Source organism: Hyposmocoma kahamanoa, unplaced genomic scaffold, assembly GCF_003589595.1.
Source record: "Hyposmocoma kahamanoa isolate Upper Pololo Valley unplaced genomic scaffold, ASM358959v1 211, whole genome shotgun sequence".
NCBI lineage: Eukaryota > Metazoa > Arthropoda > Insecta > Lepidoptera > Cosmopterigidae > Hyposmocoma > Hyposmocoma kahamanoa.
In genome coordinates this window covers 1,716,534-1,733,573 of record NW_020653732.1, presented here as the reverse complement: position 1 = coordinate 1,733,573, position 17,040 = coordinate 1,716,534, and the positions used below count along the sequence as shown (strand labels likewise).

The following is a 17,040-nucleotide window of genomic DNA, read 5'->3' as shown; positions in this document are numbered from 1 at the left end:
TGGCACGGTATGCAAGAAGACGTCGGTTCGAATCCGACCGGATCGAAAGAATTTTTTCTGAGTGTTTTTTCTAAGTTGTTTTAATTTCCTACTTTTTTTTTTAAATTTGATTTAATCAATTGTCAGCAGTGTTTGATATGTCAGAAAATCTAGAATAAAGACATTTTTCTTTATCTAATTTCAATTGTATTGGTGTTGAGTACTTACTCATCCTCTCCGACGATGTTAATTTAATTTTATTTATTTAATCGCTGCTATATTATTTAATATACTATTAGTGTCTAATTCATTTAAATATAAACTTACTTTACTAAAGGAAAAACAAAACTTACGTAGCATTGACTTACAAATAAATGGACGACGGGTCTAATACAAAAACCACGAAAAAAATGTCCCAAGTCAACCTATTTAAACGTAGTGACATGTAAAGGAATATGAAAAAGCTAAAACGTTGAATTCAAATTGTAATGTCATCGCAGTACTGTCTAATTTTGCTTGCTTCGCTGTCAGTCGTGCAAACGACGACTAAATCGTGAATGACGCTCTGTATACGATTTTAACGCCCTATAAGTTCGGACACTTTTTAGCGCGGACCCGACGTCCATATAATTGTAAGTCAATGTTACGTACTAACTTTTTTTATGATATCACGTGACGGGACGAACAGGTCTGCGCCTGATGGTAAGCTACCCGCCTATACATAAACAGTTGCAGTGCCATTCAGAGCTTTAAAAGAGCGACGATCTGTCGGGCACTGCCACTGCGCCCATCACCCTGAGACATAAGTAGTCAAGTCCCATGTTTAGTTTAGTTTAGATTATTTCTCTCAACATTACAAATTTCATACAAATACAATTACATGTATTTACTTGTATGGAATTTCAAGTACGGTTTCTAAAATTAGTACTTATAATCTTTATTACTATAGAAGTAATGTGTCAAAAAGGATGTGACTGTTTATGGCTTATCATAGGCCAGTTAATACCGTGTTTTACGGTAAGCCTCTAAACAATAGATGACGCAGGGTTTGTTTGTCGGTTGAACATCAAGGTCTAATTTCTATGTATTTAGTTTGATCTCGGTGGTCCAGCGGTCTGCGCTGTGGTAGAGAATAGAATAGAATACGTTTATTTGCCAGAATACAGTAATGATAAAGGTCTTAAATAAAATTAGGTACATTGTGTTCAACCTGCAAGCAGATGTGCAAATATTAATTTCATGTTTGGTTTCTATTGTTAATTGCACTTCAAATTAATGTAAATTTTTATTTGGAAATTCTAAGCATTCTTTATTACTATAGAAGCAAAAGCCGTTTTGTTAATTGTAATTTAAAAGTATGTCCTTGTAACAATTTAATTTCATTTGGCAAATGGTTGAAAATAATTACACACATGTTGAAGCAGTATTTCTCATAAATTAAAAACAACGGTTTACAGCTGTTGTCGAACCACGCACCGCAGATCGCCCGAACACACTTCTTCTGAACCTTAAAGAGGTAAAGTACGATAAAACTATTCACGTACAGTCTGTTTTTTTTTTGAAGACGGAGTAAAATGGAGAAAAATGCAATTTGCAGGGTTGCTAGTTTTCATAAAATTTTAAATAGTGATTTAGTTTTTTTTTTTTCACTTTTTTGAATGTCACGATGTTTTAGGTAATACCAAGATATTCAATTATTTATTGTAAAGACCAAAAACAAAGATCTGCAAGAAGCACATAGAAAAATTCGTAAGGTCTGCTGGGTCGTTCCGTTGCTTAATTGGTAGAGCATCTGACACGGATTGCCTGAAGGTTTTGGTACGAATTCAGCCGGATTTCTAAGTGTACGAACTTTGTTATTAATAATTACAGTCATGTAGTGGTTGTCGACAGTTTTATCGATAGATTGTGAAAGAAGGTAAAAAGTCTGAATAATTGTGAATGTTACAACATTGTAATGATTACATACACATAACAAATTAATGCGTTAATGCCTTCTTTATTTTATTTTGACAGTTGGCCTAATAGTATCGACATAAATTTTTATTCATATACATTTTAATAAAAACTGGCAATTTTGATTATTTATTTATTAAACTTCATTGACCACAACACAAAAATGGTACAAAAGGCGGATTTTATATTGAATTTAAATGAAAAACTGAAAATATGTCTCTTCTTCGTATTTTTATAGACATAGTCATTGACTTACAAATAAATGGACGACGGGTCTAATACAAAAACCACGAAAAAAATGTCCCAAGTCAACCTATTCGAAATTTAAATTGTAATGTCATCGCAGTATCGCGCTGTCAGTAGAACAAATGAAGACTAAAGCGGAGTGTCGCGCTCTGTATACGATTTTAGCGCCTTACAAGTGCGGACACTTTTTAGCGCGGACCCGACGTCCATATAATTGTAAGTCAATGGACATAGTTCTCAATGTCGTGTATGTATGTAGTGTATGTAGGTACGCAGTTGACAAATCAAATGACCTGTGCCCAGCAGATGGGAGGAATAATGAGCCTATAATGATTGAAATGAAAAAAGTACAGTTATTGTACGATAGTCGATAGAATATTTGTCGATTGCAATCACTAGCTGTGTCCTAGGTCTGCTCAGAGTGTAGTAAAATAAAATAGTAGTTAATTAACATTTGGTTGTTAGCCACTCTATGTCACTCCTTTGTATCGATATGTAGACATTTATTATTGAGTATGTAACCAGAAATAGAGACGAAATAAGGGCCATCCATCCCTGGCAACTCATCAGGCAAATGGGCCTTATATCACTTTTAAATATCAAATCTCGTTTGCGCTGAAATCACAAATTAGAAAGCTGAGTACAGCGCCAACAACTGACCTGTGTGTACGTCTCCGTGTATTCCAAAAATATTCTGTATTTATTGTAATAAAGATAATATCTCTAACAATGGGGGGCTGTTCAATTCGGCGATGTGGGCAAAACAGCAAAACATCTAATAAATTAAAGTAATTAAATATTAAATAAGTAATTTTTAAATTTTCGTCCATTATAGCAAAGCTCAAGTTAAACTGGTCGATTTAAAGTGAAACAATTGACGACACTTGTCAATTGTTTCGAATTCGGGTTATATACTCGATGAGGCCAAAAAAAAACAGCATCCGCATATATGTAAAAAAAACCTGCACTGATAACAACCCTGCTCTACACATAAACCTAAGACAATAAGTGCTTACGTTTAACAAAATTAATTAAAAAATTTTATTAATTTAATTTTATTAATTTAAATTTAATTAAAAAAGTGGTCGTATTGAAGTGAAACATTTGACGACACCCGTCAATTGTGTCGAATTCGGGCTTTCCAATCGGAGCGTAATTGTCACCGTAATGATTTGGCAGGATAGTTTTCAAACAAATTAAATGACATTTCGTCTCTATTTCTAGTTATATACTCGATGATATTGGAACACCCTATTCCGACCATGATTGTTATACCTACTAAGCTATTAGCAAGTACATAAATAAATGTATTCAAGTAGGCACCTATACATTTCCCAATGACTATCACGTGCTTCAGTAAGGTTTAGAATAATAATAGACAAATTAATTAACTGTTTGTACTTTGAACCGTTCTTATTACAACTGGTATAGAGTTGCATTTCATTTAATCGCCTGGTCCTGGGGCCTGTGTCAACTTGAATTGGTAATTTGTTTGATTTGCTGAATTAACCAGTCTATAGTGAGCCAACCCAGGACGACCTCAGTCAAGTTCATTGATGTTATATCTACTACATACATACTAACCTTACAGGTAACTCCTTTCTGAGGAATATGAAGGATTTTTTTTCGCATGCATTTAAACCTGTAACAATAAGAAAAAAATAATTAAACAACATTCAATACTTTATTACAAACCATGTTATATTTAAGGCGGTAGGTAACATAAATTAAGTTCATTATAGACCCTGTAAGGGCACAGCAAATGACAAAACTCCGATTAAATTAAACTAATTTTAAACCCTATTGTATTTACTAAAGCCTTAAGATTAAACAGGTAGATATTGCTCATCTTAGAATAATAACGCATAGAATGATAGTTTCATATCAAACGAACTGTCACAACTGAGGCAAAAATCAAAGTCATGTAGGCTAGTTTTAGTAGTAGGTTAATTTTCGGTTTTAGTGAATATTTATATAAAAATACAAGTTGAAACGCGTTACTTCCTTGTGGAATGTGATGTTAGTATCTATTTTATATTTGTCTGACGTATTTTTACACACATTTACCGCACATTTCGTCATTTTTAGCTAAAATTCTGGAGCTGTTCGCGGTGCAAGTTGACCTTGAGCACTGAAGGCCCGCCCGCTCGTGTAGGCGCTTTTGGCGCGCTTCAATTTGCCTCACTTAGCATGCGGGGACTAGGTTTCTATGCGTTATTATTCTAAGTTGCTCATAATGCATTTGTTGACAAATAATAGTTTATGTGACTGTTACATAACGAAAGGCATTAAGATACGAGTGTGGGTTTATGAAACATCTCACGAGTGTTTTAATGTCTAATTATGTACAGTTACGTACACTGCTTTATCTACACACACATTATAAGCTCTCCGTGATGTGTTCAGGAACCGCATGTTACGACTGGCGAAATGGCGGCAAATAAAAACTTTTTTCACGCACGTCACACAACCGTAGTTTTTATTTTTAATTCATAGACAAACTAGAATCGGCAATTGTCATATCGTTCGATATCAAGTAGCGTGTGTAATTGTCAAAGTTGTATTGTTTTGTTTTTCAGAGATGTTCGAAATTTGAATGTAATAATAATCTCAGTACAGAGTACTAAAAACCGACCTCAAAAGTACGTGGAATTACGTCTATTTGCTCAATTTTATTGAAATATCCCCTAGTTCGCCACTATACAGGACTTGACACTGGAGATAATATTCGGATACTGGAAATAATCGGTTCTCACTACTCAAAGTATATTGAGAGTAAAACGCCTCGAATTGGAGAAATAGCAAAATCAACCATTAAAATAATTGCTCTTAAATTAAAATTAGGCGCTATTTATAAAAATGAATCTTCATGCGTGAACAGCCACCCTTAAAGGTGGATGATTTTCTACAAAATGAAATGGGACCACTATGGAAGTACTCATAGTAATCATGAAAATCGGTTCACAAATACCGGAGTTATCGCGTAACAAACATACAAAAAAAAAGAACATACAGTCGAATTGAGAACCTCCTCCTTTTTGAAGTCGGTTAATAATAACATCAAATTCGATGTTATGAAGCAATAATAACATTACAGATAAGAAATTTGTTCTAACAAAACAGTTTACCTTTATGCTAGTCGTAATTTGGGGTTTTTGAACATGTTATAGAGAGTTTATGAAGAGAAGATAAACATATTATCTGTATTATGTATTAACTATTATAATTATGTATATTATTAATTGGACATGTCCCTATCATCTAAGTATTCATGTACTGTGTAGTCACTTTTTCCCACTAAATATGTATTTAACGCTTTGATATAAATTTTGTTTCGCTTGTTTCTGTTTCTATTATTTTTGGTAATTTGTTATAAATTTTAATTGACATAACAAACGGACTTGACGAATGCAATGTTAATCGCGAGGCTGGTAGTATTAATCTGCCTTTGTGTCGGAAGGAATATTTAGTCGGAAATGTCTTCGCGCTCTGTAGATAAATTCAAATTTACTGACATTACTATGTGTTCTTCATTGCAGTAGAGTTCCTAGGGACAGAGTTCGTCCAGAGACGTATTGCCACCTTACCTATTTCTGCCGCCAAGTGGACTAACATACATAAAATATAATACGACAATAAAATAAACAACTAATGTTATATTATATTTGTCAAGGACGTGTGGCGCAATCCGGTGTCAGGTAACCGGCCGCGGAATCGCCGATACATGACACCCTTCGGTCAAAACTCTTCCTTCAAGGCCGACAGATGTTCGGTCGGTACTCTCACCACAAACGAATTGAAATTCACGTTGTGGCGGGACTCCAACCGCTCGACCCTCAGGGTGTATTTGACTTTATGTCTGATGTACTCCACTATCTCCTCAGACTTCGTGGAGTAATGTCGCGACAGGTACAGCAGCGTCGTCGGTGTTGCTGAACGGCGCAAAAAGTTCGATCCTGTCGGTGGTGTGCCACACAGGTTACGGCTGGTGGGCTTCCTCTTCCTCTTCACCACCTTTGTGACAACTTTGTGATACGGGGATTACTTTTACTCTTAGCCGATTGCCGCCTCTCGAGTTACGAAGTGGCGGGTCGGCTGGTAGAAGCGGCTACAGCGGCGTAAGCACGTGACGTTTCTGCCGTATATATAAAACATTAAAATCCAAACTGTCTCCGTGGCATGGTACATAGTACCATGCTGGACTACTACGCAGAGATCTCGGATTTGATTACCGGGCCGGGAGAACGACGACATGGGTCTAGATTTCACAGTAATATTTAAAATGTATTCCATAGCATTTAAGTTTATTTGAAAAGAGCAATCCCCAGAGTTTCTTGCTCGTACATCTCAGGGAAGTCAGCACAGTGCACGAGCAGAACATATTCATCCTATTCCAAGGCTGCTGACGGTGGAGAGATCTAGTCGTATACGCATAAGGAAAAAAGCGGTTCATCGTCAAAAGAATATCACTAATTTCCGTCAACTGACCGAGGAATGACCTCCTCTTGAATGTCTTCTGGGTACATTTATAAGTCTTCTTTCTTTGAGAATATCTTCACACCCTGACTCGTTTAAATTGAATAACATCACCGTTGACTCATCAATTATCATCCCCATAAAGATGCATGTTTTAAGACTTGAGGGCCCAAAATATCACCGTAGGTAAAAATACAGAAAGAAATGGTTAAAAAAACTACTAAAAATAAATTTCATTTTTATGGTTTACATAAAAAATCAAAAGATTAACGTCCTTACTAATTAAAAAACACAAAACCCTGGTAGTAAGTAACATTGAATCAATATTTATCTCTTCGAGAATTCGCCATGTCGATAATAGCACAAAGGTTCAATTTCGATTAAAGATTCTCATTGTATACTCATGCGCCGATATAAAATACCCACATTATCAGCAATCGTTAATGTTTTAAGAAATGCAACGTTACGTTATTAACGAGAAATAAAAAATATTAATGAAAGTATCATAAGGTGATATAGGGGATCTCAGGAAGTTAAATAAATCAGATCACTTACCTACTACCTCCCGTCACTCTTTTTTGTTAAAAACACAACGAATCTTAACTTTGTATGCAAAATAGTGCATTGTTGTAAAGTGTTTCAAGGCTATCAACTGTCGTAGTGTAGATTACCTATACGCATGCGACTAGCACTGCATAACTTGTTTGTTAGAGACAGATTAATTGTAGTGGCTTTAATTGTTAGCGTTGTGTGTTTTTTATCCTCCTAACGTCGTATACCCCATTACTGAGGGTCGTGGCTCCCCTGCGGAAACAAGCTCCACATGACCACGCTGTGCCATCTGTGGCGGTCTTTGGCATTTGGAGCGAATTATGGAGACCCATGCCGAGGGCCGTACAAACTTGATCGGACCATCTTGTGGGACAGCGACCTCTCAGACGTTTACCGCCAATTTGTCCGGTCGTCTGAGGTTTTGCCCTTCTTTCCTGGCAATGTGACCAAAGAAATCAAGTACCCTACGCAGACATAAGGTGGACAGTCAGTCGTTGGTACGAAAATCAATCCAAAAGACTCGCTACATTTTCCTGCAGCACCAAATCTCGAAGGCGTCAAGGTGGTCACGTTCCGCCTTTTTAGTGTCCACGTTTCCGCTCCACAGTTAAGTATTTTTTATAGTACTTATTCAAATGATTACGGCATCAAGACCCAGATAGAAATTGTTTGAGCTTTTTTTAACAAAATAAGGAAAGTTCTGTGCTGTCGTAAACTGAACATTAAGCTATGAATCAGGCTACTTTTATATTACATCTGGCCTATCGTCATGTACGGTAACGTGGACCTTAAAAGATGACTGTTGCTGGTGAAATTACAGGCACTGGGACTTGTCAACTTCTGTCTCAGGGTGACGGGCGCAGTGGCAGTGCGCCTCAGATCTTTGCGACTTAAAGAACTGAGTGACACTGCAAGTGTTATGGTCAAGCGTGTATCTTATCATCAGGCGCTCGCCTGAAATTACTTTCACCAGCACCCTTACCCTTAAAAACCGGAACGCAGTAATGCTGACATTACTGCTTGGCGGCTAATAGATAAGGTAGCAGTCCTGCCCTGGACAAACTCTTTCACGAGGAGATCTACTGCGACTAAATATTTCACACTCCACACTAGTTGGTGGTATACTTAGGACAAATTCGGTGAACTTGTCGAGGACTACCACTATCAAATAATACCATTTGCATCCGGATGGATGTTTCTAGCTCTTCCTCATTAGCAAACTTTGCAATGCTCCCGAGTGGCGCGTGCCCAATCAGTGGTCGCGTGTATGGCTAATCAGCCTTGTGTTTAGTAAGAAAAATAATTCGAATGTTCTATATTCGAATCTATCTAATCTAGTAGTCCGGATTTAACTCCATTAGATTTTTTTTTGGGGTTGGAAGAAACAAAAAGTTTATTTTAACCCAGTGAATACGAGAGAGGAGCTATCGGCGCGCATTCGTGAAGCTGCTGAAGAAATTCGTGCAAATCCCGAAATTTTATATCGGGCCACGCAACAGGTGGGAATTCGGACAACAGCTTGCCTTCTAAATAGGGGGGACATTTTGAACACCTTTTATAATTTATGTGTTTCTTTTTTTTGTAAAATAAATAATCTAATATTTTTTACTGTTTTTTATTTCAAATTAACTTACTACATCTCAACACAAAACAATTTACTAGAAAGACTGTAAAATTTACTTATTTCGCTCTCGGAGACGTTATGTTGCAGAAGCTGTAACTTTTAGAATTGTGGACATAGGATTATGATTTTTGTCGTGTTTTTAAGAACAGCTGAAATACTTTAAAATTCATACATAAAAACTGTACCTTAATTTGGTGATTTTAGGATTAAATTACAAAAACTTAGTTTTTTTGGTAAAAATTTACATTCATTATTTTTTTTAGGCAATCCCCCACTGTTTTAAGTACATGACAGATATTTTATTCAATTGCCGCTAATCTTAGCTTTCCGAAAAAATATTTTTTATGTTCGTACTGCTTTTACTTCTCATAATATAATTAAGATAAGATAATTTTAGAACAAACGTTTAGCAAACTAAGTATAAAAAATCAAAATGGCTGCCATTCCTAGGGAGTTGAGTTTTGACCCCACATGTATTAGTGTTTTTCACATAATATTGAATACTAAACACCCCCTTCAAGTTTGTACAGTGCGTGCCCTAACACACTGTATAATCTCACCTGATGGAAAGTGACGATGAGGTCGACGATGGAGCATGCACACCTAAATAATGCCTATTCACTCTCGCCTTGAAAAGGTCCAAGTTATAACGTTCAGGGAACAAGTTTGCAGGCAGGGAATTCCACTCCATAGCCGTTCGCCATATAAATGTGGAAGCGTAACGCTCCGTGCGAATCTTTGGAATATCCACAACATAGGGGTGGAACTCAAGCCTATGCCTTGTCCCTCGGTGATAGAAAGGAGGAGGCGGAATTAAATCGTGTAATTCCATCGCACTCTCTCCGTAATATAGCCTGTAAAATATCGATAAGCAGGCAACTATACGGCGGTGCTCAAGCCTCAGAAGCTTCGCCTCTACTAATTCCGAATATATCGATCGAATATCTAAATTTCGAAAATTTGAATATTAGAATATTCGAATTGCAAGCCCTAAGCACTTCCAAGGACCAACTCTTTTAAAGCTCTACTGCTACTAATTTAAATTAGTACCTTATTTGGCACCACATTTTATGGTACACCGCTCATTCGTTTTTCTGGCCTGGTGATTCAGAAAAGCGATTCCTTGAAGCGTAGTATTGAAACGCTTGATAACAATCTTGTATCACGCGTACAACACTGATGGGTATGTGTCGTCGGCCGTATAATCGAGAATAAAACAAGCTCCGATGCTCTAGAAGTTCCTAATATTTTTTTTTTTATGTTACCTATCAAGCGGTGAGACCAACAAGTCGTGGGCCTGTAAAAGCCTGTGGTAATCGACACGCCTGTCCATAAGATAACATCGATACCTCAATTAACACTACGCTAACTTTATATTACGCTTCCCGATTTTTGTGTAAAAAAACAAACAAATAACGATCAGAACAGAGTACAAAAGAAACCAACTTCAAAAATTCGTGGAATTGGAAAACATTCGTGGAATTGGAAAACACCAAAATCGGTTCACAAATCGAGAAGAGTTATCGCGTGAGATAAATACAAATACAGACGAATTGATAACTTCCTCCTTTGTTTGAAGTCGGTTAAAAAGAAAATAAAAACAGAACAAGTCCAAAAATTAAGTTGGCGTGCGCGCCTTTTAGCAGGCTGTTAAGGTAAGAGGCTCTCCTCCCTTCCTAGCGAAGTGAACTCGAAAACGGGTGGGCACCGCTGGGTCTTCGAAGAATGCTTCGGCGCCCCCAAGACCCAGCACATGGTGCAGAGCCTGGTGCCGAGGTGTTTTTTGGTAAGTAGGAGTCTCACATATCCTTCATATCATAAGTCTGTATCCCCAGACGGAAGGTATCCATGATGGATTTCCCCGCGTAAAAAAAAAGTGGTCATCATAAATTATCTGTAAACTTGTTGTTACCTCTTAAAGTAGGTTACTAAAACCTCTCTTTGAATGTCATATTAAATATATGGGAGCGTTTTATGTTAAAATGTTGGATATTTCTAGTTTTATTTTTAAAAAGTAATTAATGTCGATTTACTCATTAGGTAACATACTTTCTATATCAGTTTAAAGCTTTTTGATATCTCCTAGATTTATAGAATAATCGCCTGGGCACACTTAACGATTACACCCTGCATACAGGATATTAGATGACATTTCTGTATGTGGTCGTTAAATTTTTCACCTGTGATCAGTAGGCGGCACTACACGCGTGACGTAAGCGTTAATGATCCCAACGTGCCGCTAGATGGCATTAGTAGTACCCTAAATCGTTTAGTTACAGAGAAAACTACTTATGGAGACAGTTTTAGATTGGACATTAACTCATTGCTCAACAAACACTGAAAAAGTATTTAGTACAAACTTCAAGTATGAAAATTTTTGTTAAACGTAAGCACGTACTGTCTTACGTTTATGTGTAGATTAGGAATGGGAATATAGCTTTTTCTGAATATCGAAATCGAAGCTATATCAATATTCGAAATCGAATTTAGAAACTATATATTTTCTGAAATTATAATATTCATGGATACAGCCCGCGTGCGCACTACGTCGCTATATTGCCTTTAGTGATATCCGGAATCAGATTTCGAAACTATATATTATTGGATATAGTTCTACAAGAGTTACGAAAACGCACGAAAAATGGTTTCGCTTTGATATCACTCAGTGAATATCTGATACGAAGCAATATAGTTTCTAAGATACACGATATCGGATATTCGATATTGCCGCTATATATAGTTTCAATAACTATAATTAACTATATTTATTATATAACTATATCTGTAACGCCCATTCCTAGTGTAGATTTGAAATGAAATATAAAAGTGTAACTCCCATGACTGACTAGACATTGGCAAAATTCTTCAAGAGAAGCTATAAATTTAAGAATAGATAGATAGATAGAAATAAACTATAAATTATAATTATCTTTTTTTTGTTTATTGTGACTATTTTTAAATGTTGTTTTAGATGTAATTATATTGTTTAACTTATTAAACCTTTACCTTTTGGCACAAATTAGAGCAAGTACTGGATTCTTGAGTTAAAAGTAACAATTTGTTTCTGTATAATAGTCTGTCTATGTTGTCTGTTGTTGTAGATTCTCCTCAGCGAATTCTATCGAAACTCACCGGTCATATTCTAGTTAAAAATGCGTGTCTTCCTATGAATTTAAAATGAATACTACAAGGTTCTGCAATATGACGACAAAAAATTCCAAAATTACATTAGAATAAATAGAACATGTTTATGGAATTACTTCAACCCTTGAAAAGCCACGACAAGAAACCATCTTCGGAAACACTATTTGTGCAGAAGAACGACTTATAATTACGTTGAGGCGAGTGAAAAATGCGGTAATACTATCCTATATTGCAGGGTGTTGTTTTACATTGTCTATAAAGTCTTCAATTCGATTTTAAGTGATAGTCGCGCGGCCGCCACGTGGCTGCAGCACGTCTGTATCGTATTCCAGAACTCTACTCAATGCTCAAGTCAGGATTTGAGCAGACTTGAGTATGATTTCAAGCACTGGAAATACGATCCTAATGGCAAGGACTTGAGTATGATTTTCAGTGCTCAAGGCAATACTCAAGTCCTGACTTGAGTATTGAGTAGAGTTCTGGAATACGACCCTAACAGCGGTTAATTTGAACGCGCCCGAAATTACTCCTAGGGATTAAACGATGCACTTTACTCCCGCTACGTAACGCTTTATTGACGTACTTTTGGAGCATGAGAATTGAAAAACCAGTTTTGAGCCAGTAAAACGGAAGTTGGACTTTGGACTTATTATTTACAAACAACTCTGACCTTGAAACAAGTGTCTGACGCAAATTACACAAATATGAAGAACTCGAAAATAACATGTTTCGGCTCGGTTACGTTTTGTTGAGAATTAGTGACTAATGATATAACAGCTAGAACTATACCGACGGCAGCAAATAGTAACCGGTTATCATTGACTTACAAATAAATGGACGACGGGTCTAATACAAAAACCACGAAAAAAATGTCCCAAGTCAACCTATTTAAACGTAGTGACATGTAAAGGAATATGAAAAAGCTAAAACGTTGAATTCAAATTGTAATGTCATCGCAGTACTGTCTAATTTTGCTTGCTTCGCTGTCAGTCGTGCAAACGACGACTAAATCGTGAATGACGCTCTGTATACGATTTTAACGCCCTATAAGTTCGGACACTTTTTAGCGCGGACCCGAGCGACGTCCATATAATTGTAAGTCAATGCCGGTTATGTGCATTTTATTAGTTACAATTTTGAGCAATGAGGCTAATATCTGAAGAACATTTCGAATATAAATGGGTTATTCTCTCTAGCTTTTAAAATTGTGATTTTGGAAATTTATGTTATTTTTGTTAACTGCCTTCGTGGCCGAACGGTTATCACGCTGGACTGCCACGCAAGAGGTCTCGGATTCTACCTACCTTTATTTCTCTCGTGAGTTTGGGCATCATTTGTGGTTTGACCAAGACACCCGCGACACAGACTAGGGAAGAGCGGAGCTATGAGGGTGCACGTTATTTTTTCTTTTAATATTTCACGTTACATTACGTACCTACTCGAATATTAAATAATATTGCACGATAAAACATCGAATACCTAAATAATAAAAATTGCCACGGTAATTAGCTAGTAAACACTAGTCCGAGAATAACCGTTAAACGAACAGAACTAAGAAAAGTTTGCTTTCAATTTAAGCACACAAGCACGCTTATAATTTTATGTTGTAATAGTTGCTCAATTTAATATGTGCTAAACAATTTTATTTTTAACCTAAATATGTATAAACATGTTTAAATTAGGGATAGGCGAGACTCCGATCTGCTTACTAGGTTCACCGAACTTCACGTCCTGGGAGCTCGCTGAACTTAGTAGGTGTCATATCATTCATTCATTATTCTGTAACTTTCAGACTAACTGTAGAATAGATAGCTTGTAAGTGTACTAACAAAATGTACTGTAAATTGTCTGCAATAAATGATTTTTATTTTTATTTTTATTATTTTATTTTAAATGTCCTAAACAAATTAATTTGTCAATGTGGAAGATAATGTTATAAACAAAAAAACTCGTATTTTAAAAATAATTGTACTTAATAAAAATGGAAGTAAATAATTACTAATCTGAAAACCTCTCGCTGTTCACTGTCTACAAAATGTTGCAATTTTTAAGTTTTTATTGACGTCACAATTTTTTGCCATGGTATTAAATTATTTACGTAAAATTATTCCACGAATTTGTTATAATTACTAATATAAAGATCGAACACTAACAAAAAATTGCTTCCTTCCAGCAAACCGTGCTAGATGCCATGCCAACTTACTTATGGAACGAACCAACAGACCTGTTGCAAATCATTGTTTTTATAGCGTAGCGCCATCTGTGAGAAATCTATTTCTTCACTCAGCCTTTACAAACCAAATTCCATCATCATTCATTACTAATCCACAGATTCTATAGGGTATAGCTATACTCGTGATCACCTTAGCCCTCTCTGACATATGGTAAATACCGTAAATGTGACGGGGACAGGAATATTTTGAATAAGAATAAGAATAAGAATGCCTGCACGCCGTGTGCAGTCGTGCGGAACCGAATGCTAGAATTGTACGAGGATTGTAATGTAAACGAAAGACTTGTCTGAGTGCTGGCTCTGTCGGCGATACATTCAGCGGTAGGCACTTATCGCATAACCTCTAGCGTGAGACGAAGCCCTGTTCATGTCCTTGTTGCAGATCTTTGTATTATGGTTTTAATGGCGTTTCAGCCGTAGCGCCACCTATAATAAACCTTTGAAAGTTCTTCATGCTGCCAGGAATCTTTACAGCTACCAGCGATTGACAAGAGATGTCGCTTTATAAATTGCAATATAGATTCCATAGCGCACAACGATATTCGTGATATGGACATAGTGTGGTGCAGTCCCGACATAATGATCATTCAACTCGTGCATCCGACCAATGGCAGAGGAATTCGGTATCGGTCAATTATTCGACTTGGATTCGGTTTAGGCGAATGATTTGCTCATACGTTTTAGTATTAGTAAAATTGAAAGTTGCGCATCGCTAATATTAATCTTTAAGTATTGCATTTGACTGAGAATCAAATCAAATCAAATCAAATCATTTATTTGCATGTCACAGTTACAGTAAATTTTTAAATACAATTTAAGGTGTTATGTCATTGTATAGGATCATGTGACGCCCTGTAAGGGCATGGCAAATTACAGAGGGGCATTTATAAATTATACTAACAAATTTTTATCAACAATGTCAATGCATGCATTAAATTCGTTATGATGTTAATACGTACTTAAGCTATCATTCATTCAATATTTAAAAAAAATAAATAATAATAATAATAAAAATTAACAATTCATAAAGATATCACATTATCATATTTATGGAATGAAAGTATTTACAAAATAAAAATAGGTAATAGTCTTAATATTATTAAATAAATGTCAAAGGCAATTTCATAATATAATTTTAAATAAATTCCAGCAATGTCGTATTATTATTCTTATATTATTCCTCCAAATATTTATCACAGAAATATTCATTTATATTGTAATAGCATTTTTTAATTAACAGCTTTTTCAATGTTTTATCAAAGTCAGTGTCTTTTACTATGTCTCTAATGTTAATTGGTAGATTGTTGTACAATTTTATAGTCATATAATGGATAATTCAATAATTCAATTCAATTCAATAAATGGATAAATCATATAAAGGATATTTCAATATAGCACGAAAACACACAGTACAGATAATGAATACGTAATTTTTTGTCAAATTATGTTAAAATCAACCTGTAGATGTAACTAAAATAATAATGTAACAACCCTACGCTACAAGTGAAGTGTAGGAATTAGTGCGCCAAACAAGCGGAGTTGCCCTAATTGGTCTTATTATACTTTGAATTAAAATGTCTACACGACTACGACTACGGAAAGATTATTTACTCGCTGCAGACTTAGTTATAAATTATAGGAGCGGGACAGCAATACTGCGCTCTCTCTCCCAGTTACGAGCAGGCCTTTTGTTTAACTGCAGGGCTTGCATAACTGTAGTCGATAAATGCTATCGATATAGATGATGTTCAATTTAGTTGTAACAGTAAAAGTAGGAATAGAAATAAAATATAATTTATATAGCACATTATTGATATGATATAATATACATGCTCGAGCTGCAATATTAGTTCCGACATGTAACATATGACTTTTATAAAATCTATCCGTTATAACAGGGAAATCTTGTCGAAATGTCGCAAAATGATTGCAACATTTTGACAAGAATAGCAGGTAAGAAATCACTCAAACGCACCGATTTGTTTTCATCGATAACGGCCATACGCACGCGTCACGAGCGTACGTCACTAAGCAGGTGAGAGAGAAATCGCAATGTCGATGTCCCGCTCCAATGACTTATGATCGAGTCTGCAGCGAGTAAATAATCTTACTAGAACGTAGTAACTGATGGACATCCACGAAAATTATTAACACGCCACGCCTCTGGTGACGTTTCTATGCTAACCAAAGCGCAAACGTAATTATCTCTGTTATTAAAGTCGCGTGTAACGTCATCTTCATCGTCAATATTTCTTCATACGCTTGGTTGCTAAGTAAAAAATAAGTGCGCATTTGACCTCCATCTCATGGAAAGTGATGATGAGGAAGTCGACGATGGCGCATGCACACTTAAATAATTCCTATTCTCTCTCGCCTTGAAAAGGCAACAAGTCTGCAGACAGAGAATTCCACTTCATTGCCGTTTGCCATATAAATGTAATTGTGGAAGCGAAGCGCTTCGTGCCAACCCTTGGAATATCCTGAACATAATGGTGAAACCTCAGCCTACGACTGATCCCCTGATGATGGACAGAGAAAGGCAGAATTAACTCATGCAATTGTCTCGCATACTATCTTGATATATCTATCCTGTAGAATACCGATAAGCAGGCAACTCTACAGCTCTGCAGCTTCACCTCCACCAATTCCGAGTCACCTATAAGCCTCTTGGTACTGTAGACTAGGCTGTACTCTTTGAGTAGAATTGCTGGCTGAACATAGGTAATGAGTTAGTTTTGTATTTGGAACGCTAAGAAAATAAGGGAAGAGCTTGACATACAAATTAAGAAGGTTGTTTTGTAACCCAAAGTGAAAATATGTAAAAATGGTA

General features: G+C 36.1%; 1 protein-coding gene across 1 annotated transcript in view; it reads right to left on the bottom strand.

Moving 5' to 3' along the window:
* The window catches only part of LOC113227515 (pyruvate dehydrogenase (acetyl-transferring) kinase, mitochondrial), a 63,780-nt gene that overhangs the window by 13,968 nt on the left and 32,772 nt on the right, over positions 1 to 17,040 (bottom strand). The window contains exon 2 of the mRNA XM_026460452.1: positions 3,766 to 3,823. Coding sequence (XP_026316237.1) covers positions 3,766 to 3,823 — 58 coding nt within the window. The remainder of the gene's footprint in view (positions 1 to 3,765; positions 3,824 to 17,040) is intronic.